Below are 24,627 nucleotides of genomic sequence, written 5' to 3'. Positions count from 1 at the left end.
TGTGTGCATCCAGGTTTCCATCTGATTCCCTGATGAGGAGGCTTGATGACATTTGAGAGATAACATCCTTAGAAGTTTTAAGGATAATTAAAATGGATGAGAAGACCAAACGTTAATTTGAATAATGAGGGGGTTGGGAAGGAGAGTTAAAGAACTGCAATCCAAACCTCACACTGAGAACTAGAAAACACCAGTTAACTTGGAGATGACAAAGGGGAATAATTACTATGATTATATAGTAATATATAATACAGGATATATTATCATATAAATTATATACCGTAATTTCCGGACTATTAAGCGCACCTGAATATAAGCCGCACCCACTTAATAAAAAAAAAAGTTTTATTTTGAACATAAATAAACCGCACGTCTATAAGCCGCAGGTGCCTACCGGTACATTGAAACAAATGAACTTTACACAGGCTTTAACGAAACACGGCTTGTAACAAAAATAAATAGGCTTTAACGAAACACGGCTTGTAACAAAAATAAATAGGCTTTAACGAAACACGGCTTGTAACAAAAAATAAAAAATGTGCAGTAAACAGTAGCCTACCAAGAAAGTCATTGGTCACTATCTTCCTCCTCCTGTGCACTGAAACCACTGAAGTCCTCTCGTTCGGTGTCGGAGTTGAATAGCCTCAGAATTGCTTCATCCGATATTGGATCGTTTTCATTGTCGCTCTCGTCACTTTCATCCGGAGGCAAATCCCCCGCTGAGCCCTCTTCAACATGCAGCAGTCCAGCCTTTCGAAACCCATTGATGATAGTGGATTTTTTGACAATGCTCCACGCTGTCAGGACCCACTGGCAGACTTGACCATAAGTTGCTCTTCGCATGCGGCCCGTTTTAGTGAAGGATTTCTCCACACTTGTCATCCAAGCCTCCCGCTGAACACGGAGCGCCACCTTAAATGCACGATTTACACTGATGTCGAGTGGCTGCAAATACTTTGTTGTACCCCCAGGAATCAGGGTGACAAAATAACTACCGTAATCAGAATGATGGGAAGTTTGAGAGCGCTCAATTTAATCTAAACAGTAAACAAAAAAGATGTTTGACCTTAACCCGTTCGGCAACTTCATTGGTCTAATGGAAGCTTCATGCTGCCAAAAAACTGAGCACGTCACAGAATGTGTTTTTTTGGAGAAAAAAATGTGAAAGCGGGAAAAATCCATATATTAGCCGCGTCATTGTTTAAGCCGCGACGTTCAAAGCCTGGGAAAAAAGTTGGGGCTTATAGTCCGGAAATTACGGTAGGTTGTCTATCTGTTGGGAGGATGTGTTAGGTAGATGTTTTGGGGTCGACACACACACATCCATACGGTAAACAGACCTGGGTTCAAATACTATTAGACATAATTTCAAATATGTGCTTGAGTGAACTTGCCTGTTGCAATAGAACCAATAATAAAGTCTCTAAATGACAAACCCCACCGACCTGCAGGCTAAAGCAAATGTAGAAAGTATTTGAAAGATTTACAAAAAGTATTTGAACCCAGGTCTGCCCCTACAGTATGTTCCTACCACAGTACCTGGAGGGCCAACTGATGACAGGCTGAGTGCCAGCAGCGTCATCTTCTGAGTCTGTCTGGAGAGACCAGTCGCTCTGAGACAACACTGCCTGGCTACAGGACCAATGTGGTGAAGATGACGACATAGCTTAGAATGGTGCTGGGTCATTTGGACTACTATAATACTGAGGTTATGTCCCAATTGCACCCTATTCCCTATATAGTGCACTACTTTTGACCAGGGCCCATAGGGCTCTGGTCAAAAGCAGTGCACTATGTCGGAAATATCAATATTAATCAATGCTATAAAGAAGACATTTAGACCACTCACTCACTCACTCACTCACTCACTCACTCACTCACTCACTCACTCACTCACTCACTCACTCACTCACTCACTCACTCACTCACTCACTCACTCACTCACTCACTCACTCACTCACTCACTCACTCACTCACTCACTCCTCACTCACTCACTCACTCTCACTCTCTCTCACTCTCTCTCTCACAATGGTGGATACATGAAGATGTCTTACTCAGGCAGTTTACCATTGGAAACATTTTTCAAGGTTCCCGTCTTTGTAAGTGGGCTTTCCCTCTCTCGCGTGAGCATGCTTTTCTGCGTGAGCTTACGGTTCCTCCATAATCTCTGGCATGTTCATGCGAGAGAGTTAAGGCCCACTTACACAAACAGGATTTATTTTCAATGGGAAACTGCCCAATAACAGCTGGCACTGGTATAATTATTGTCACCGCCCTGCTCACCTCACCTGACCTGCCAAGAGAAGATTAGCCAGTGAGATGTCTCGCTTTCTCTACCGTCTCTGCTCTGGCCATAGAGTTGGATAGAGGGTGTTTTCAGAGGCAAAGATGAGCACTCTATCTAACTGTATGGGTCTGCCCTTACAGGGCAAGCTGTGAAACCCAACCAACTTAACAAATCCCCCATCATAAATCCCCCACAAAACCACACCCTGTAGCCCCTCTGCGGCTCCTGATGAGATACCCAGGCAGGCAGAGTACCTCCTCTATGAAACCAGAATAGTTCACAGTCCGGATACAACCCCCACTGGCACCACAAAAACACTGTTACCAACAACAGCACAAGGGCAACAAAATACTGCAACTACTCCTTAAAGTGGTCAGTCAATGGTGAAAGCAACCTGTTTTTTACCCAAGCCACTCCGCCCACCCCAGAGACAGTGGGAGCATTTATCAGTGTGCCAATATCTTTACATTCGTTGTTTTTGTACTCAGCACCTGCACCTATTTCATACTGAAAGCAACCTGAGCACAGAGATCAAACTCATTGGAGACAGAATGCAGTATGACATCAAAGCTGATCTGAACTCACCCCTGTCTGCTGAGGATGGCCTGAGCCTGCTGCTTGATGAACAGGTCCCCGGGGGAGATGCCGTAGCGTGTGGAGGGCAGGGAGGCCCGGCGGGCCGTACGAGGGGAGCTGGGGATGGCCGCCACGCTGCAGGATTCTCTGGAGGAGGCCCTGGATAGAGGAGGGCTGAGCTGCTGGATGGAGGGGGCCTGGGCATGATCATGGGGCCTGTTACTGGCTCCTCTGAGGCCCCCCCCTGGCATTGTCCTCTCCTGGGCCCGCCGGTAGTTCTCCAGGTTCATCATCCTCTCCCGCTCTGAGAAGGTGCCGGCCCTCTCCTGGGTGGGCGGAGGGGCTTGAGTATGGGTAGGGCCTGCATGGGCTGGACCGTGACCTGAGGCAGGAGCGTGGCCAGGAGTAGGCTCAGCAGGGTGAGCCTGCATGTAGATCCTGCCCACTCCAGAGCTGTAGGGAGTTCTGCGGGAACTCTCCCGGCCTCCTCCTCCTCCTCCTTCCTCCACCTCCTGTCTTTCTCTATCTCTGTCTCTCCTACGCTCTGTGACTGCTGGGGCCCCTCTCTCCGAGGCGTCAGACTCTCTACGTGAGCACGAGTAGCGAGGACTGTAGTCCATGTCTATCTCCTGGTCCAAGAGGATGCCGTAACGCTCAGAGAGCTGGCGCCGGCGCTCTGCTTTGTAGCGGGCGATCCGCTCGGCCTTGGAACTGAGGCTGGCTGCGTCCACTGGGCCATCGGAAGGGGATAGGACAGGCTCTGCATGGGGGTGGGCGGCCGGTCCAGGATGGTCCCCCGGTCTGCCCCGGGTCCTAGACTGTCTGTCTGGGGAGGACACCGGCATCTGTGGGACCTCCACCTGCTCTCTGCTGTAACGTCTCACTGTGGAACGAGGAGGGAGACAAGCACACAGTAAGGATGTGTCCCAAATGGCACTCTGTTCCCTTTATAGTTCACCACTAGTGCCCACTGCATGGGCACTACTATATAGGGAACAGGGTGCCATTTGGGACGTACCCTAAATCATATGAACACAACAATGTCTCAAACATGGCATGGTCTCACTGTGGAACCAGGAGAAACCCAGACGCACAGTTAAACATACAGGCAGACCTACCATGCCTCTCTCCCAAATATAATCTTTCTCCATCCCAAAATAATCAGAACCTAACAACCCATGCTCTGAATAAGGGTCTAGGTGTCATATGCATTCCCCCTCACTAGCATACATTATGAGGCTTCACTTTTTCTTTACGAGGAGCTTAAAAATCTAAGTACAGTAGGCCAAGTCTACAGTATATGTTTCATACAGGGCTTGCATTGCCTTGTGTGGTCAGTATAAGTACCCATGACTGGCTCACAGGGGTCTGAGGCCCGGGTGTATCGTGGCGGGTCCTCCTCCAGCATGCGGTTGGCCACCAGGCCGGCACAGCTCGGTATCAGGGCAAGAGGAACCTCACTCTCGATACCCTCCAGGCGCCTGGCTATCCTTTCCTTCCTACTTCATACCAGGCAGAGACAGACAGAGGGATATAGATATATTATAATATCATATATTGCAATTTTTCAAATATTTCTTTTCAAGTCTCTTTTGCAAGGGCGCCCTGCATCTCAACAAGTACACAACAATTACACAATCAAGGCAGCATAGGAGCATAGGAAATACACCAACAAAATATAACATAATCATGAAAAACAAGCACATTCCTCAGTAAAGAGGTCCTCAACAGACTTCTGTTTATACAGGAGAGGTTTGCAAAATTCCAGGTTTTCCAAAAATCTCAGAATTAGAATGGAGTAAGCAAGACATAAGGAAAACCTGGGAATGTTGGGGAAATTTCCAGAATTTTGCAGCCCTACACAGTAACAACATGAAACGGTCTGAGGTAACTACGAGAGTTGATGAGAACTGAAGGATGTATGAAAAGGAGGGACAGATGGAGGGTTGTCAAGGATTACGATTTTGACATATGCAAACATACCTGTTCATTTCTAAATCACTCGAGACAATGCTTTCAAAATGTTTCTTTAATTCTGAAACTGGGAAAAAATATATATAAAATATTACAAAACATGGCACGACAGTAATCTGTTAGTTAGTTCATTATTCCTATCGCAATAACTATGTGTGCGTCCCAAAATCCCCTACACATAGTTTACTACATGTGAAAAGTAGTGCACTGTATATAGAATAGGGTGCCATTTGGGATGCTGTCTGTGTTTGGGAAGAAGCTCACCCTTGGGTAGGGCTGACAGAAGATTGGCATCGATATCAGTGGCACTCTTGACCAGCTCGGTCTTGTCCCTGAAGGAAAAGTCGTTCTGAAAGCTGAAAGTAAAAGAGTTCCAAAGAATTTAGCATCTTATCATGAGACTATTGCTACTGAAGACGTACTGTATATAAGTTGTATACCAGTCTTCAGTGAGGTGCCCACACAAATTCGTACTGGATATATCATCTCACATATTGGACATATTACATTTACATTGTAGTCATTTAGCAGACGCTCTTATCCAGAGCGACTTACAGTAGTGAATGCATACATTTCATATATTATTAAAAAAATTTGGTCAAATGACAAAAAAAATTATACTATCTCATGTTTCTGTAGCGTGAGGCAGCTTGATGTACAAGTACACCCCCTGGACAGCACACTAGTCTCTCGCAGGTGCCTAATCCAACTCCTTAACGCTGAGTGCCAAGCATAGGGTTCCATTTTTAGAGTCTTTGGTATAACCCGAGCTGGGATCGAACCTCCAATCTTCCAATCTCAGAGCTGACACTCTAACCAAAATGCCACTAAGTTGCTGACTTTGATAAACCATTTTAAGATTGTGAACACACCATCATGTCTACTACTATTACTGTATTGACTGCCTTTAAGTGGATAAACATACTGTCAGTCCCCAGGGTCAGTTCGGGTAATTTTGTACTGTGCTTCGACTTCCGTGAGGGAAGAGGGATCTAGCTAAGAACTAGGTTAACCCCTAACCCTAACATGGCACACCTCCAGGAAACGATCAGGATCATGTCCTAGTGGTTTTATCCAGAGCAATCAAAAGGACACATAGCCAGGCAAGTATCTTCTAAACATCTCTGCCGTCACAATTAAACATTCTGACCCACTTACTTGTCAATCAAAAGATCTCATAATGGTCCGATGTGAAACAGAACAACTCTATGAAACATTACTGAATGACCACATGACCACAGAAATCCAATAATTCACAAATTAAATGAATTATAGTATCTCTACTTAATGTATCTCTGATTCTCCACCCCAACCTGGCCTCAGAGCAAAACGTATTATATTTTACTAAAATCCATGCCACTCCATTTATTATGTTACTTTACTTTAGGTTACATTACATTTGCCTACCAATGTAATAGCGGTCATACAATATAATAGGAATTATAGGACGTATAGTATCCTATGTCTTGATCGCAACAGTTTGCTTTGACCCATTTAGTATGATATATTACGTTCGACTGCTTTAGTATGATATGCCACGTTCAACTGCTTTAGTATGATATATGTAATAACATTAGATTAGTGTAAGCATTGGTAGGAAGGAATGTTTAACATTGTTAAATCCATTTCAGGAAGTTTGCAAGTGCATAATTTTGGAAAAAGGGTGGAGAATATTGACATAGACTAGCTTTGAATGGATACAGCAAATGAGCTGTCAGTTACAGAAGTACACTAATTCCATCAAGATAGGAGGGAGGGACTACTGAATGGAGGTATTACAGTTCTGTTCTGCCATTTGAACAAAGTATCTTAGGATAAGCTGCTCCAAGCATGTCCAGCTTTTAATGCTTACTGGGCTAATTTTGCCCAGTAAGCATTAAAAGCTGGAGTATTTTGTTGCCCTTGTGCTGTTGTTAGTAACGGTGTTTTTGTGGTGCCAGTGGGGGTTGTATCCAGACTGTGGACTGTTCTGGTTTCATAGAGGAGGTACTCTGCCTGCCTGGGTATCTCATCAGGAGCCTAGTCTAAAACCAGTCTGAAGAACCTACCCTTATCCTTGTCTATCCCTATCTTGATGATGTAGCAGATATAACAACATGGGGCCAATAGCATGTTCTTCAGGATTACAATGTGTAATGTTTGCAATAACAACCTGATCAAATGACCTTACATTTGTTAACTTTCATCTGAAGTTTAATGTTGGCTCAATCACTTTCTTTGATAAAAACACTCTCTTTCTGACGCATAATTGTGCGTGCCACAACACTACTGTGAAATGGGTCTACTGTATATGTTAGAATATGACAAGTGAAAAGTGCATACAAAATGGTTTCCTCCACCTTAGAGTTTCTGTTGGCAATGGGGTTGAAGTGCAGAGTTTGACATGAGCCTCAGTTCCAAAGCCTAGAGAAACAGACAGAGAAAATATGTTAGAAAAATATGTTCTACTTCTGTGTATGTTAATTGGTTTGATTTTACCTGTCACACAGTATGGTGAAACAGGGTGGTGAAACGCGCCAAATGACTTAACTGATAAAAAGGACTGACTACATAAATATAACAAAGACATATCAAGAATGTGTCAGAGTGGACCAAAACCAGGAATCCACCACATTTTACAATGACTCAATCTTCCATTGCAATCTGACGAAAAAGCATATTACGTCATCATCATAACCTAAATGGAAACATGATGGAATTACACACTGTAGATAACCAGCACCAGCTACGGTGACTAACTCTAGACTCCAGCCTAAATAAGGCATTCACTTCTTCAATATCAATCAATAACCATTGGAAAATGAGAGCGAAACAACAGCTTTTTCAATAAAAGATCTAATAATACTGCTGCTACCTTGCTCTCCAACCAAGCTCCATGAAGTGAAGAATCATTTTTATCAACCTCCACTGTCATCTAAAACGTTTTGCTGTGAGGTGGTGGGGAGGTAGTTTGAATTAATGTTTTCATCTAATTAGCTAAACAAAACTTGTTTAAACAATGAAATTGTCGTGGAAAATCAGCTTTGTTTACATAGTGGGGGATGAAAATAATGTAATTTAGACTGTAATGATCTCCAAAAATTGACGCATTAGGTCATCGCACCATTGATATAGCAACGGACGCTAATAGCTTATCGAATCCCATTGTGACGCGGGGGGACGGGGGATCGGGGGGACTTTTTGGCAGGGGGATACTATTTTGCATGACAGGCCTCCAAAAGGCTAGAGCCAGCCCTGAGTATGTGTGGGTGGGTGCAGGTGTTGTCATGGGTGGTGGCCTGAGAGCAAATGTGTCAATCAGGTCATCTAAATCAGAGACAGGTCAGTCGTCCACCCATGACAATGTCCAGTTGGTTCGTGGGCAGCCGTGCGAAAAGGACATGCCAAAGACGAGCTTAGGAGACTGTCTGTCAAAAGTGAGCTCAGTGAAGAAAGGGATTTTCTATAAATACACAGAGGGAAGCACAAGGTGAAAAATAGACCCTGTTAAACAAACTGCACCTCGTCTCAAGGCAGGCAGGAATCACAGGAGCGAATAGACTTACCATGTGTCCATCCTCAGTTAAAGTCATGGAAACCACCCTCTTTATCAGCCTTCATAGTCTGATCGGACAATGACAGAGTAGGAGTGTTGATCTAGGATCAGGTCCCCCCTCTCCATTCATTATAATATAAAAGAACTAACAGATCCTAGCGGAAATCTCAATGGATCAGCACTCCTAAGACGCTTGATACATACAAGCCCTGAAGAGCATGGATGAGAGGGGTATAATGATTTGCAGCAATACAGTAATAAAGTACCAAGGATAAAGCACCTGTTGACTACTAGGGAAGTTTGTATCAGATGAGAAGAAAGTAATAAAGAAACAGCATCAGGTACACTTCTTCAGTCCACATGGACAAATAGATACTTCATTCATTATTCAATGGTGCTACTGCAGCTGTAGCAGCCCTTGCACATACGCACGCACATACCCATACACGCACGCACATACATGCACGCACATACACGCACGCACGCACGCACGCACGCACGCACGCACGCACGCACGCACGCACGCACGCACGCACGCACGCACGCACGCACGCACGCACGCACGCACGCACGCACACACACACACACACACACACACACACACACACACACACACACACACACACACACACACAGTCAAAGCCAGTTGAGTCCCTAAGAGAGCATGCACCAAATCAAAGTAACTCATGTCCTTGGAATCTCTCACTCACTGCACAACACAAGGACAGTTCCTTACTATGAATGGTCAATAAGTGCTAACTACTAAGTCAAAGCCTACCACACACACACACACACACACTCCAGAGTCCCCTCCTCCTCCTTGCCCTTACCTTGCCCACCGACACTGTATTTGACATGCCTCAGATAATTAGTGATCCGTGGGTTCCGGAACATGTTTGAAGGGAAGCTGAAGACAGACAGAACATACGCTGCTGACAGGCTCCCTGTTGTCCCAGGTTGTCCCACAGCTAGCGGTGCTTACAGACAGTCACAGCAACAGTGATGCAGACAAACTGACACACTGTGGCAGTGAGGTACTACACAGACAAACACACACACAGCGAGGCAAGTAGCATTAAGGCCTGACCACACTGAGTGGATCGCCAGCTCAGACCAGCAGCCTAAAAGACAGACAGACACTGTATGTGTGTGTGCGTGCGTGCGTGCATGTGTGAGCTCAGCCAGGGAGATCAGCGCCAATAGAGGGACAGACAAAGAGAGAAGAGAGAGTAAGAGAGAGAGGAGAGAGAGAGACAGGTGTAAGCAAAAGAGAGAGAGAGAGAGGGGAAGAGAGAGGGGGAGAGAGAGAGAGACAGGTGTAAGCAAAAGAGAGAGAGAGAGAGAGGGGAAGAGAGAGGGGGAGAGAGAGAGAGATGAGAGGCAGGAGGCAGCGTGCTAAAGCTGCTAAGAGCCCCTAATCAGATTACAGACAGAAATTAGCTCTGATGATAAAAACGCTGAAAATGGATTGGAGGACAGTGCCAGGAGGACTGAGGAGTGTAGCACACACACACACACACACACACACACACACACACTCACACATGTACACACACACTGGCATAGACTTGTTGGAAACCTGGACAGGTTTCAATAATGCAGCACAATGGTGAAATAGTTCAGACAGTGCCCAATAATGGACAAGAAATACCACTTGTTTAAGTCCTCACAAATAGAGTAGGACTATAGGGAGGGGAAGCAGAAGAGAGAAGGGGCAGAGAGAGAGGCAGAGAGAGAGGCAGAAATAGCATGGAAGGAAAGAGATAGTGTGAGAGAGAGAAAGAGAGAGCAAGGCAGAGAGAGAGAGCATGGGGAGAAAGAGATAGTGTGTGTGTGAGAGAGAGACAGAGAGGCACACAAAAAACGATACATACCTCGGCCTAAACATCAGCGCCACAGGTAACTTCCACAAAGCTGTGAACAAGCTGAGAGACAAGGCAAGAAGGGCCTTCTATGCCATCAAAAGGAAAATAAAATGTGACATACCAGTTAGGATCTGGCCAAAAATACTTGAATCAGTTATAGAACCCATTGCCCTTTATGGTTGTGAGGTCTGGGGTCCACTCACCAACCAATAATTCACAAAATGGGACAAACACCAAATTGAGACTCTGCATGCAGAATTCTGCAATAACATCCTCCATGTACAGCGTAAAACACCAAATAATGCATGCAGAGCAGAATTGGGCCGATACCCGCTAATGATCAAAATCCAGAAAAGAGCAGTTAAATTCTACAACCACCTAAAAGGAAGGCAGCAGAGACGGCCCTAGAAGCTATTATTACACTCAGGTGTTTCTATTTCCTCATTATGATTTCCCCCTTTAAAGAGGTGTGTTTGCTGTTCCCTTTGCAGAAGCTTGATTTTGGTTGCCCTGTGTGTGTTTGTCGAGTGAGTGAGTGAGTGAGTGAGTGAGTGAGTGAGTGAGTGAGTGAGTGAGTGAGTGAGTGAGTGAGTGAGTGAGTGAGTGAGTGAGTGAGTGAGTGAGTGAGTGAGTGAGTGAGTGAGTGAGTGAGTGAGTGAGTGAGTGAGTGAGTGAGTGTCTAGTGTTTGTTGTTTTCTCCTGGGTTACTGTGATCCTAATGTTATCTTTTCTCAGTAAAGTATTTATGTTTATCCTTAATCATTGATTCCTCATGTGGTCCATTCTCTGCACCTGAGTTCAACCTCACCACGCCATAGCAAGCAGAGATTACCCTGATCAGGAATGTGATAACCCAGTAAGAAGCACTGTTGGGACGGCAGCAAGGACAACTCTCTCAAATCTCAGAGACCCTCCCGCCACTTACCGATTCCCTCCAACCACGGCACGTCTCCAACCCATGAGGAGCCAATGCCCAAGTCTCTTCGCCCAGTGCTACAGGCGTCCCCGTAGTTCCTCCAGGGAACCTGCACCTGGAACCCAAGATCCCAGCCCCAGAGCGGTATGACGGCCACCCGGGAGGATGCAAGGGTTTCCTCATTCAGTGTTCTCTGGTGTTCGAGATACAGCCCTCCTCGTTCCACACTGATCGGCCATGATCGCCTACATCATCTCCCTACTCTCAGGCAAAGACCTGGCGTGGGCAACGGCGGAGTGGGAACAGCAGCCACCATCCTGCAGCTCTATATTAGTCTTCACTGCCGAGCTGAGACAAGTCTTCGACCACCCAGTCGGCGGACAAGAAGCGGCCAGCCAACTGTTAAACATCTGCCAAGGGGGCAGACCAGTGGCTGACTTCGCCATTGGCTCCGGTCAAGTGGAATATTAGACCAAGCCCATTCTACTGCAGGTTGGGGTGAACCACTCAGAGAGACTTAATTTCTTTTGATCTCTGCTCCAGAGAATCCCCTTATGCTAGGGTTACCACTGGCTAGCTCTACATAACTCCCTAGTCTACTGGTCCATGGGACACCTACTAGACTGGGGTAATGACTGCCAGACTAAATTTCTTCGACCCCCATCAAGAGCTTCGCCGTGTCCTCCTGCATCCATTGAAGATCAAGACATCCCTCCCGAATACTTCGCCCTCTGGGAGGCCTTCAGTAAGAAAGAAAGCCGCCCGGCTCCACACCTCCCCGGGGCCGTCTGTACTCCCTCTCGACCCCTTAAGCAGCAGTCATGGACAATTACATCCGGGAGTCGCTGGAGGCAGGTTTCATTTGTCCCTCTACATCCCCAGCTGGTGCAGGCTTCTTCTTTGTGGGTAAGAAGGATGGAGGCCTGCGTCCTTGCATCGATTACAGAGGGCTGAACCGGATTACGATCATGAATCGTTATCCCCAATTCTTCACCAAACTGGACCTCCTCAAGGCTTACAATCTGGTGAGAATCAGGGAGGAAGATGAGTGGAAAACTGCCTTTAACACCCCTAGTGGTCACTATGAGTATTTAGTCATGCCCTTTGGATTACCGAACTCACCGGCAGTCTTTCAAGCATTGGTCAATGACACCCTTAGGGATATGTTGAATCAGTTCGTCTTTGTTTACCTCGACGACATTCTGATCTTCTTGGAAACCCTTCCGGAACACATACTGCACGTCTGTCAAGTCCTGAGACGCCTCCTGCAGAGTCAACTATATGTCAAGATTGAGAAGTGTGAGTTCCATGTATCCCAAGTTTCCTTCCTGGGTCACATTATCTCTACTGCAGGCATCCAAATGGATCCCATAAAGGTTGAGGCAGTTGCCGATTGGCCCAATGCCACCTAACTCAAGCAGGTCCAGCGGTTCCTCGGGTTTGACAATTTTTACAGGCGACAATATTTTACAGGCGTTTTATATGGAACTTTGGTGCGGTGGCAGTGCCTCTCACGGTTCTAACCCGCAAGTCCCAGAACCATTTTTGCTGGACTCCGGAGCAGGGACGGTTCTTTCACAGTGGAACGAGGAGGGCAAGAAACTGCACCCATTCACCTTTCTCAACATGGCGGTTCTCGGCAGCGGAACGCAACAACGATGTAGGCAACCGGGAGCTCTTGGCAGTTAAGTGGGCCCTTGAGGGGTGGAGACACTGGTTGGAGGGGGCACCTTATCCTTTCGTAATCTAGACAGATCATAAGAACTTGGTCTCCATTCAAGAAGACAAGAGGTTGAACGCTCGCCAGGCTAGGTGGGCTCTGTTTTTTTAACAGGTTCAATTTCACACTAGCCTATAGCCCGGGATCCAAGAATCAGAAGGCAGACGCACTGTCTCGCCAACATGATGTCTCTAACGAGGAGAGGGACCCCGAGCCCATCATCCCCAGCTCACGCATCTACTTCCATCTTTAAAACATAAAACATCAAACAGGGCAGGGACTCGGGAGGAATAACAATACATAGTGTAACCATCATCTGTGTACATTTTGTTTATTTATTAGCCATTCTTTCTTTTTATAATCGTATTTTTATTTAATTAAATGTATCGACCGAAGATTACACAATACAACAGCAGTAGTTTTGTACTGTATACATGACTATATGTACTTATTATAATCACTACTGAAATTAACTGCATTTCATTATCCTCATTGCATTGTACTGTATTTACTGAAATGCTTTACCACTACTGCTCTGGCAATATCTACTGTCTGTTTCCAAAGCAGTTAGAATCTGGAGTGTCAACTATTAACCCCATAACTTATACACAGACATAGGCAGCCGTACCAAACAGTAGGGCTGCGTCCCAAATGCACCCTATTCAAAAGTAGTGCACTTCATAGGAAATAGGGTGCCATTTGAGAAGCAGTCTTTGTTCCTGAATTAGCAGAGATGTACAGTATACCAGAGGGTCGATACCTGACAAATTAGAGCTAGCCTATTGTGGTACCCACTGAGAGTTAATGGAGATTGGACTCACTGCAGAGAACAACACTGTACTGAGGCTTTACACTGTGAACATGAAAATAGAACCAAAGTGTAGCCATACACACACACACACACACCGAACATAACACTGTCAGTGTCTTTTTGGATATTGGAAATGCTTTGCATTTATAAAGACAACATGATTTGTCTCTCTTGAATGGCACCACGTGGGCTTAGGTGGCAATGTTTACACATTTAACTCTGCCTCACCCTTGCCCCTCCCGAGTCCACCTGCCTCCCTCCACTCCCAGTAGTCAACCCTAATAAGGCAACGTGTTAGCTGAGTGGCTGCCTGATGAAGGGAGAGAGAGAGGTCACCCAGTGTTTACCACCAGTGTGTGTGTGTGTAAATGTGTGTGTGTGCTCGCTTTCCCTCTCCTTCCTCTCCTCACCCACCTTCCTGGCAGCAATCACGGCAACAAACATGATCCCTGTGAGTCCCCCCCCCCCCACCACGTTGACCCCTCCCCCCACCCCATCTCCCACCACCTGCCCTCCCTAGGCACATCTGGCTGTCTCTTTTCCCAAAAGGCCACAACACCCATCACACAAACATACAATCCAAAACAGCCCCCAGTCCCCACAGCACACAGGGGCACGTCGACATAAACTCAGCAAAAAAAGAAACGTCCTCTCTCTGTCAACTGTGTTTATTTTCAGCAAATTTAACGTGTAAATATTTGTATGAACATGACAGGATTCAACAACTGAGATATAAACTGAACAAGTTCCACAGACATGTGACAAACAGTATTGGAATAATGTGTCCCTGAACAAAGGGGGGGTCAAAATCTAAATTCATAGTGTGGCCACCAGCTGCATTAACCTGTTAGGGCTAGGGGGCAGTATTGACACAGCCGGATAAAAAACGTACCCGATTTAATCTGGTTACTACTCCTGCCCAGTAACTAGAATATCCATATAATTATTGGCTTTGGATAGACAACACCCTAAAGTTTCTAAAACTGTTTGAATGGTGTCTGTGAGTATAACAGAACTCATATGGCAGGCCAAAACCTGAGAAGATTTCAAGCAGGAAGTGGCATGTCTGAGAAGTAGTGTTTCATCTTGGCTCTTTTTATTGAAGACTCAGGATCTGTGCAATAACGTGACACTTCCTACGGCTTCCATAGGCTCTCAGAGCCCGGGAAAAAGCTGAACGATATCGAGGCAGGCTCTGGCTGAAACACTTTATCGCTTTTGGCAAGTGGCCACTCAGAGTACTCTGGGCTTAGGCGCGTGCCCGCGTCGACCGAATGCTTTCTTTTCCTTTGTCTGTTTAACTAAACGCAGATTCCCGGTCGGAATATTATCGCTTTTTTAGGAGAAAAATGGCATAAAAATTGATTTTAAACAGCGGTTGGCATGCTTCGAAGTACGGTAATGGAATATTTCGATTTTTTTTGTCACGAATTGCGCCATGCTCGCCACCCTTATTTACCCTTTAGGATAGTGTCTTGAACGCACGAACAAAACGCCGCTATTTGGATATAACGATGGATTATTTTGGACCAAACCAACATTTGTTATTGAAGTAGAAGTCCTGGGAGTGCATTCTGACGAAGACAACAAAGGTAATAACATTTTTCTTATAGTAAATCTGACTTTGATGAGTGCTAAACTTGCTGGGTGTCTAAATAGCTAGCCCTGTGATGCAGGGCTATCTACTGAGAATATTGCAAAATGTGCTTTCACCGAAAAGCTATTTTAAAATCGGACATATCGAGTGCATAGAGGAGTTCTGTATCTATAATTCTTAAAATAATTGTTATGCTTTTTGTGAACGTTTATCGTGAGTAATTTAGTAAATTCACCGGCAGTGTTCGGTGGGAATGCTAGTCACATGCTAGTCACATGCTAATGTAAAAAGCTGGTTTTTGATATAAATATGAACTTGATTGAACAAAACATGCATGTATTGTATAACATAATGTCCTAGGGTTGTCATCTGATGAAGATCATCAAAGGTTAGTGCTACATTTAGCTGTGGTTTGGGTTTATGTGACATTATATGCTAGCTTGAAAAATGGGTGTCTGATTATTTCTGGCTGGGTACTCTGCTGACATAATCTAATGTTTTGCTTTCGTTGTAAAGCCTTTTTGAAATCGGACAGTGTGGTTAGATTAACGAGAGTCTTATCTTTAAAATGGTGTAAAACAGTCATATTTTTGAAAAATTGAAGTAATAGCATTTCTAAGGTATTTGAATAACGCGCCACAGGATTCAACTGGCTGTTGAGTAGGTGGGACGATTTCAAGCGTCCCACCTAGCCCATAGAGGTTAAGCACTGCAGTGCATCTCCTCCTCATGGACTGCACCAGATTTGCCAGTTCTTGCTGTGAGATGTTACCCCACTCTTCCACCAAGGCACCTGCAAGTTCCTGGACATTTCTGGGGGGAATGGCCCTAGCCCTCACCCTCCGTTCCAACAGGTCCCAGATGTGCTCAATGGGATTGAGATCCGGGCTCGTTGCTGGCCATGGCAGCACACTGACATTCCTGTCTTGCAGGAAATCACACACAGAACGAGCAGCATGGCTGGTGGCATTGTCATGCTGGAGGGCCATGCCAGGATGAGACTGCAGGAAAGGTACCACATGAGGGAGGAGGATGTCTTCCCTGTAATGCACAGTGTTGATATTTCATGCAATGACAACAAGCTCTGTCCGATGATGCTGTGACACACCACCGCAGACCATGATGGACCCTCCACCTCCAAATCGATCATGCTCCAGAGTACAGGCCTCGGTGTAACGCTCATTCCTTCGACGATAAACGCGAATCCAACCATCACCCCTGGTGAGACAAAACCGCAACTCGTCAGTGAACTTTTTGACAGTCCTGTCTGGTCCAGCGACGGTGGATTTGTGCCCATAGGCAACATTGTTGCCGGTGATGTCTGGTGAGGACCTGCCTTACAACAGGCCTACAAGCCTTCAGTCCAGCCTCTCTCAGCCTATTGCGGAAAGTCTGAGCAGTGATGGAGGGATTGTGCGTTCCTGGTGTAACTCGGGCAGTTGTTGCCATCCTGTACCTGTCCCGCAGGTGTGATGTTCGCATGTACCAATCCTGTGCAGGTGTTGTTACATGTGGTCTGCCACTGCGAGGACAATCAGCTGTCCGTCCTGTCTCCCTGTAGCTCTGTCTTAGGCGTCTCACAGTACGGACATTGCAATTTATTGCCCTGGCCACATCTGCAGTCCTCATGCCTCCTTGCAGTATGCCTAAGGCACGTTCACGCAGATGAGCAGGGACCCTGGGCATCTTTCTTTTGGTGTTTTTCAGAGTCAGTAGAAATGCCTCTTTAGTGTCCTAAGTTTTCAGAACTGTGACCTTAATTGCCTACCGTCTGTAAGCTGTTAGTGTCTTAACGACCGTTCCACAGGTGCATGTTCATTAATTGTTTATGCTTCATTGAACAAGCATGGGAAACAGTGTTTAACCCTTTACAATGAAGATCTGTGAAGTTATTTGAATTTTTACGAATTATCTTTGAAAGACAGGGTCCTGAAAAAGGGGTGTTTCTTTTTTTGCTGAGTTTAGTTGCACGTGAAAGAACGCTACATTGTATTTGGTCCAATCAGTTAACCTGGCACAAGTTAGTCCTATAACTTGTGTAAATATTACCTATAATACCTCACCAGCTGACAGTGATTATTACCTGTAACAAATTCTGCATCAGCCAATCAAAGATATTAGACTTTATATTCACTAACCAACTGTCACGCCCTGACCTTAGAGACGTTTATTTTCCTCTAGTTTGGTTAGGTCAGGGTGTGATGTGGGGTGGGCAATCTAGTTTTTCTATTTCTTTGTTTTGGCTGAGTGTGGTTTCCAATCAGAGGCAGCTGTTCATCGTTGTCTCTGATTGGGAACCATACTTAGGCAGCCCTTTTTCCCTCCTTGAGTTGTGGGATCTTGTTTATGTGTAGGTGCAGGTTATGCACTCCATGACGTCACGTTTCGTTTGTTCTGTATTGTTTTTGGAGAGTTTCCTTTATTAAACAGGTGGAACACTACGCACACTGCGCCTTGGTCTCCTCATTCTTACGACGAGGGTGACAGAAGATCCCACCACAAGAAGACCAAGCAGCGTGCGCCTATGGGAAAGACGAGGTGGACATGGGAGGACATCCTGGATGGCAAAGGATCCTGGACGTGGGAGGAGATCCAGGCCGGAAGCGATCGCCTCCCATGGGAACAGGTGGAAGCAGCGAGGGAGGAACAGCGACAAGATCGGGAGGCACGGCAACGAAGGAAGCCCAAGAGCCAGCACCCCCCAAAAAGTGTGTGTGTGTGTGTAGGGGGGGCACACAGGGAGTTTGGCAGAGTCAGGGTGGAGACCTGAGCCAACTCCCCGTGCTTACCGTGGGGAGCGAGTGACGAAGCAAGCACCGTGTTATGCGGTGATGCGCACTGTGTCGCCAGTGCGCACTCACAGGCCGGTGCGATCTGTGCCCGCGCCCTGCAGTTGTTGAGCTGGGTTGAGCATCCAGCAAAGACGGGTTGTGCCAGCCATACGCTCCAGACCTCCAGTGCGCCTCCACGGCCCAGTATATCCTGCGGCAGTTCTGCGCACTGTGTCGCCAGTGCGCCTGCACAGCCCAGTTTGTCCTGTGCCAGCACTCCTCCCTTGCCGGGCTAAAGTAAACATCCAGCCAGGACGGGTTGTGCCAGCCTTAAGCTCCAGACCTCCAGTGTGCCTCCACGACCCAGTATATCCTGTGCCAGCTCTGCGCACCCGGTCTCCAGTGCGTCTCCCCAGTCCGGTGAGACTTGTTCCAGCACCACGAAAGAAGCCTCCAGTGATGATCCATGGCCCGGAGCCTCCAGTGATAATCCATGGTCCGGAGCCTCCAGTGATAATCCATGGCACGAAGCCTCCAGTGATAATCCATGGCCCGGAGCTTCCAGTGATAATCCACGGCGCGAAGCCTCCAGTGATGATCCATGGCGCGGAACCTGTAGTGATGATCCATGGCACAGAGCCTCCAGCGACGTCCCCCAGTCCGGAGCCTCCAGCGACGTCCCCCAGCCCGGAGTCTTCAGCGGCGGTCTGCATCCCGGAGTCTTCAGCGGCGGTCTGCATCCCGGAGTCTTCAGCGGCGGTCTGCATCCCGGAGTCTTCAGCGGCGGTCTGCAGCCCGGAGTCTTCAGCGGCGGTCTGCAGCCCGGAGTCTTCAGCGGCGGTTCAGAGCCTCCGGCGATGATCCATGGTCTGGTTCCTCCGGCGACACAGAAGCGGGGGGATCAGCGGAAGGAGTGGGGGCTACGCCCCGAATCAGAGCCGCCGCCAAGAATAGATGCCCACCCGGGCCCTCCCCTATAGGTTCAGGTTTGCAGCCGGGAGTCCGTACCTTTGGGGGGGGGGTTACTGTCACGCCCTGACCTTAGAGACGTTTATTTTCCTCTAGTTTCGTTAGGTCAGGGTGTGATGTGGGGTGGGCAATCTAGTTTTTCTATTTCTTTGTTTTGGCTGAAGGTGGTTTCCAATCAGAGGCAGCTGTTCATCATTGTCTCTGATTGGGAACCATACTTAGGCAGCCCTTTTTCCCTCCTTGAGTTGTGGGATCTTGTTTATGTGTAGGTGCAGGTTATGCACTCCATGACGTTTCGTTTGTTCTGTATTGTTTTTGGAGAGTTTCCTTTATTAAACATGTGGAACTCTACGCACGCTGTGCCTTGGTCTCCTCATTCTTACGACGAATGTGACACCAACTGCTTTTCTTAAAATAGGTCAACTTGGAAGGATATTTTAAACCTCCAAATTCAAGGATTACGTTTGTTCCGCTTGGTCTGTGTAGAATGCGATTATTGGATGATGGTGTATCTTGACTAGGCTACTAGCTACTAACATTGCATACAACTTAAAACATTTTTGCATATATGACAAAATCCCATGTTTTTGCTAATCAGTTTCCCACATATACATGTGCTTTTACAAAAAAAGATAAAGGAGGTCTATACAATAAGTTTATTGTACATTGTAAAACAAAAAAAAGTCAAAGAGCCTTACTGACTTGTCAGAAAACTGTCATGTACTTAGAATTGTATTCTAGTGGCAGACACTGTTAATAGTGGTTGATTCTAGAATGACAGTGCACATTAACCGGGTATTTTACCCCCCCCCCCCTCGTGTCAGGATATTTTTGGGGAAAACACTGTTCACTGCTGGTCCGCGAAGATCGATTAAAAAATGCATATGTGACGAAGTAGATTATAATAATGTATACAAAACGTTGTACATGAACAGTACCAGTCAAAAGTTTGGACACACCTACTAATTCAAGGGTTTTTCTTTACTTTTACTATTTTCTACATTGTAGAATAATAGTGAAGACATCAACACTATGAAATAACACATGGAATCATGTAGTAAGCAGAAAAGTGTTAAAAATATAAAAATATATTTGAGATTTGAAATTCTTCATGTAGCCAACCTTTGCCTTGACAGCTTTGCACACTCTTGGCATTCACCTGTGTCAGTTTAGTATAGGTACAACTGTCCCAGAGTCCCGGTCAGAGGACTGATAATGACCAGCAGGAGACAGGGATACAATTCACACTTTATTTCACACCCAAGACACCCACAACTTTACAGAGGATGGATAGAGGATAGTGTATAGTGGTTGTACGGTCAGTGACGCACTAACGCACGGTTTGGAAGTCCAGGGTAGAGGCTTATCCTAGTAAGGGTCCAGTGTGTTGAAGTGCTGTAGAGTTTTTCTAACCTGTTGTCTCTCTGCAGCCATGTCCAACTGTTCCCTGGCAACCTGGTCCCTAACACAAAGGTGTGAAGTGGCCTCTGTCACTGAACAATAGGGTCAGGCTGAGGCAGGGGAGGGTAGTCAACCTCAGCAGTAAAAGGCTTCAACGTTTGTCTTTTCAGTCACAGAGCCAGGGAGAGGGTTTGAATGGTTAATGTCTGAGTGTTTAATGATCAAAGTTAGAGGGTTTTGTACAAGAAGGTGGCCCTCCGACCCCTCCCCCTCAGCCCAGTCCAAGCTCTTTTCTGTCCTGGCACCCCAATGATGGAACAAGTTGAAGCTAGGACAGCATAGTCCTGGCCCACCTTCCAAAAACATCTGAAGCCCTACCTTCAAAACATTATCTTAAATAATCCTCCTTCTAACCTCGACCCCCCCCCCTCTCCTAGCTCTGACAACTTTCTATGTGATATGTATGTTGCCCCACCTAGCTATCTTAAGATGAATGCACTAATTGTAAGTCAATTTTGGATAAGAGAATCTGCTACATGACAAAAAATGTGAAATGGAAATGTATTTATGTTAGGCTACTAAGACAGCCGTCAGCAGATAAGCCGTGTGTGTATGGTTTACATGCTGTCTCTACGAGTTGGCCTCAAGGAGCCTGTTGCACAATTTCTAACCTGTGTAGGTCTCAAAGGCAGTATTTATTCATCTTTGTATAGTAGTGCAATACTTGGACCAGGACAGATATGGTCAGTAACCCTAAATGTACTTAGTCAGATGATATAATTACACTGTGTGTGTGTGTGTGTGTGTGTGTGTGTGTGTGTGTGTGTGTGTGTGTGTGTGTGTGTGTGTGTGTGTGTGTGTGTGTGTGTGTGTGTGTGTGTGTGTGTGTGTGTGTGTGTGTGTGACAATGCTGCATCATCCATCATGACTAAACACATTTTAAGGACAGGAGCTTCCCTGAACACATTACCCTCCTCTGCTCCGAAAGTCTGTCCTCTCTGTTGATGTTCCACAGAACTCAGTGCGTCTCTCCACCTCTTCAACTCAATCCTCCGCTCATCGATACCCATATAAGTCCAGGGAGAATTCTGCACTGACGCCCCAAAAATGTCAGCTCCAATGACACAAGCCAGGAATGAACGCAGGAACGTGGCTCTCATGTGGAAGCCAGAGTAAACGTTCTGAAGGAGCAGGATGGGCCTCTATCTGGCTCTTGCTGGCTGTGTGGAGCTCAGCTCAGAGCAGCACATTGCTAACCTAAACACACAGCCTGCCTGCCTGCCACTGTCTCCTAATAAAGGCAGGATGGAGAGACAGCGGGATAGGGCAGGGTAGGGTTGGGCCTTATTCCATGCGACTGCTACTTCTGCGGCTGCACCGAGGGGGAGGGGTCGTTACAGGTAAGGTAGCTACTTAAAAAGATAAGAGAGCTTTAAGGAGAGTCTTGGGTTGCCCGTAGCGCTCTGGTCAAAAGTAGTGCAGTACAGGGAATAGAGTGCCATGTGGGACAGTATCTTGTTGACTGGGATTGTGGAAGAAGAGATTCCTCACACACTAGGTCCATCTGAGGCCCAAAGAGCATTCTGCTACTATAGGCGTACAGTATGCTCTATATCAAGAAACCACGGCATGTTTGTAGACCACATTTACCACGCCTCGTCATCCTGTGGGTGGTTCCAAATCAAATCAAATGTTACGTCACACGCGCTGAATACAACAGGGGTAGACCTCACCGTGAAATGCTTACTTAAGGTTTCTGTGTACTGCTGAACACCTCTGGCCTGCTGGCCCCCCTACCTCTGAGGAAGCACAGTTCCCGCTCAGCCCAGTCAAAACTGTTCGCTGCTCTGGCACCCCAATGGTGGAACAAGCTCCCTCACGACGCCAAGACAGCTGAATCAATCACCACCTTCCGGAGACACCTGAAACCCCACCTCTTTAAGGAATACCTAGGATAGGATAAAGTAATCCTTCTAACCCCCCCCCCCCCCCTTAAAAGATTTAGATGCACTATTGTAAAGTGGTTGTTCCACTGGATATCATAAGGTGAATGCACCAATTTGTAAGTCGCTCTGGATAAGAGCGTCTGCTAAATGACTTAAATGTAAATGTAAATGAACAAGTAATCAGTACAACAGAGCATCTCTTTCACACACACACACACACTGAACACCAGATCAATTGATGGTTGTACCATGGTGTTGGTTTTACAGAGTTCAATGTAGTGTAGGGCCTAGCCTATGTGAAGTATTTTCCCCAATTGTTACCCACTGTTATGACCTAGTATCAATTTTAGATAAATATGCATCTGTGTTGGTAACTTTTGTAATACGCGCTTTAGCAAATCATGAACTCAGGATGCCCTTGTAGTGAAGAGTACGGGTATAAAGCATATCCGATGTATGCAAGCATAGTACCTGACCACAGGAATCAATTGGACTGCACAGGGTCAAACTTCAAAGCCTGAAATATGTTCAGTGATCACACACTGTGTGTGGGGGGTGGGGGGGTGGGGGGGAGTCCCCCAATAATCTATATTTTGTGACTGTGTGCTTGCATGCGGGAGTGTGTGTTTCGTACAAAGGGGGGGTAGTGGAAGAGTAGCAGTAAACCTGTCTGTTTATAGTGATGGAGGTGACAGGTGTGAGAAAGGGACACTAAACAGCTGCAATATCCACCCTTACACACACACACACACACACACAACATGGGAAACTGAAGGCTGGACCCACTGGACAGCATTGAAACACACACACACACAGACAGGAACAACAAACTGGTCAAACACATTCCTATCAGCCTTATTCAAGTCAGCTGAAATCAAAACCAATAGTGTTTTCTGGGAGGAAAGCAAAAAGGGGACACACACACACACGTCCAAAAGAGAGTAAATATACACACGGATTACTTCCAGACAAACTAACTAATACGTAGGGATGTAACCATTTTACCGATACGATTCGGTCCCCGATTCAAATGTTAAAGATACTACTGTGTCGTTCCACGGACCCAAAACCGATCCAAATGTAGCAAGCATCTCAAATTCACGATATTTGGTTGTTGCTCATATTACTTTATTTCTACTTTCCAAAAATACCTAATATTATGTGACAACTGATTAGTCCTCTCCTTCAGTGTCAAACTAAACATTTAACTGTGTTGACAGTCATTGATCTATAAGCGTGGCAGAGGTGTTACTAGCCTCTGCCCAATACCATGCCCTGAAGTTTCATCACTGTTACTAGCCAACTAACTACCCTGCACCTTAGAGATTGCTGCCCTATGTACATAGTCATAGAACACTGGTCACTTTAAAATTGTTTACATACTGTTTTACCCACTTCATACGTATATACTGTATTATTTTCAAGGCTCATCCTATAGAACTACTGCTGTACATACCTTTTAATATTAATATACTGTCTGTACTGTCTAGATACACCAGTATATACAGTATAAAATTCAATATACACAGAGTGTACAAAACATTAATAAATACCATGGTTGAACATTTAGGGCTCCCGAGTGGCTGAGTGGTCTAAGGCACTGCATCTCAGTGCTAGAGGCATCACTACAGACCCTGGTTCGATTCCAGGCTGTATCACAACTGGCCAAAATTGAGAGTCCCATAGGGTGGCACACAATTGGCCCAGTGTCGTCTGGGTTTGGCTGGGGTAGGCCATCATTGTAAATAAGAATTTGTTCTTAACTGACTTGCCTAGTTAAATAAAAAATACATTTAAAAACATGCCCAATGGTACAACTACCTGGGACTAAAGATCAGTGTCTCTGGTGTATTTGGTCTGGCAGTGAATGCACTAAAATAAATGGGCCACAAATCATTTTACTCAATAAAAAGACAATTCTCAAAAATATATATTTCTATCCAAATCTGGTGCAAAATATTCAATAAAAAAAGCAAAAAAACGAATTGGCTTTGTACCCAAACACAGAACCATACACACTAATAAACCAGCATGCTCATCAGAAAAGCAAAGCAAAAGTATTTACATGTTTTGTTGATTTTAAGAATGCTTTTGATTCCACATGACATTATATTACAAAACCCTCCAAAGCAGCGTTGCGGTAAAGTACGACATCATAAAATCTATTTACTCGAACAACACATGTAGTATTAAACTGAACAATAAAATAACAGAGTTTTTTGCACAAGGGCGGGGGTGAGACAAGGGTGCATTTTAAG

The 24,627-nt window shown here is 45.9% G+C and overlaps 1 protein-coding gene across 1 annotated transcript in view; it reads right to left on the bottom strand.

Moving 5' to 3' along the window:
• Positions 1-9,548, bottom strand: part of LOC106600477 (supervillin) — a 53,816-nt gene extending 44,268 nt beyond the window's left edge. The window contains exons 1-7 of the mRNA XM_082973098.1: positions 9,204-9,548; positions 7,178-7,241; positions 5,103-5,194; positions 4,848-4,905; positions 4,212-4,366; positions 2,874-3,747; positions 1,540-1,632 (exon numbers count right to left, since the gene is read on the bottom strand). Coding sequence (XP_082829224.1) covers positions 1,540-1,632; positions 2,874-3,747; positions 4,212-4,366; positions 4,848-4,905; positions 5,103-5,194; positions 7,178-7,241; positions 9,204-9,267 — 1,400 coding nt within the window. The 5' untranslated portion in view covers positions 9,268-9,548. The remainder of the gene's footprint in view (positions 1-1,539; positions 1,633-2,873; positions 3,748-4,211; positions 4,367-4,847; positions 4,906-5,102; positions 5,195-7,177; positions 7,242-9,203) is intronic.
• Positions 9,549-24,627: the final 15,079 nt, after the last annotated feature.

Source organism: Salmo salar, chromosome 03, assembly GCF_965601325.2.
Source record: "Salmo salar chromosome 03, fSalSal1, whole genome shotgun sequence".
NCBI lineage: Eukaryota > Metazoa > Chordata > Actinopteri > Salmoniformes > Salmonidae > Salmo > Salmo salar.
Note: the sequence above shows the minus strand (reverse complement) of the source record. Positions and strands in the feature narration are given on the sequence as shown.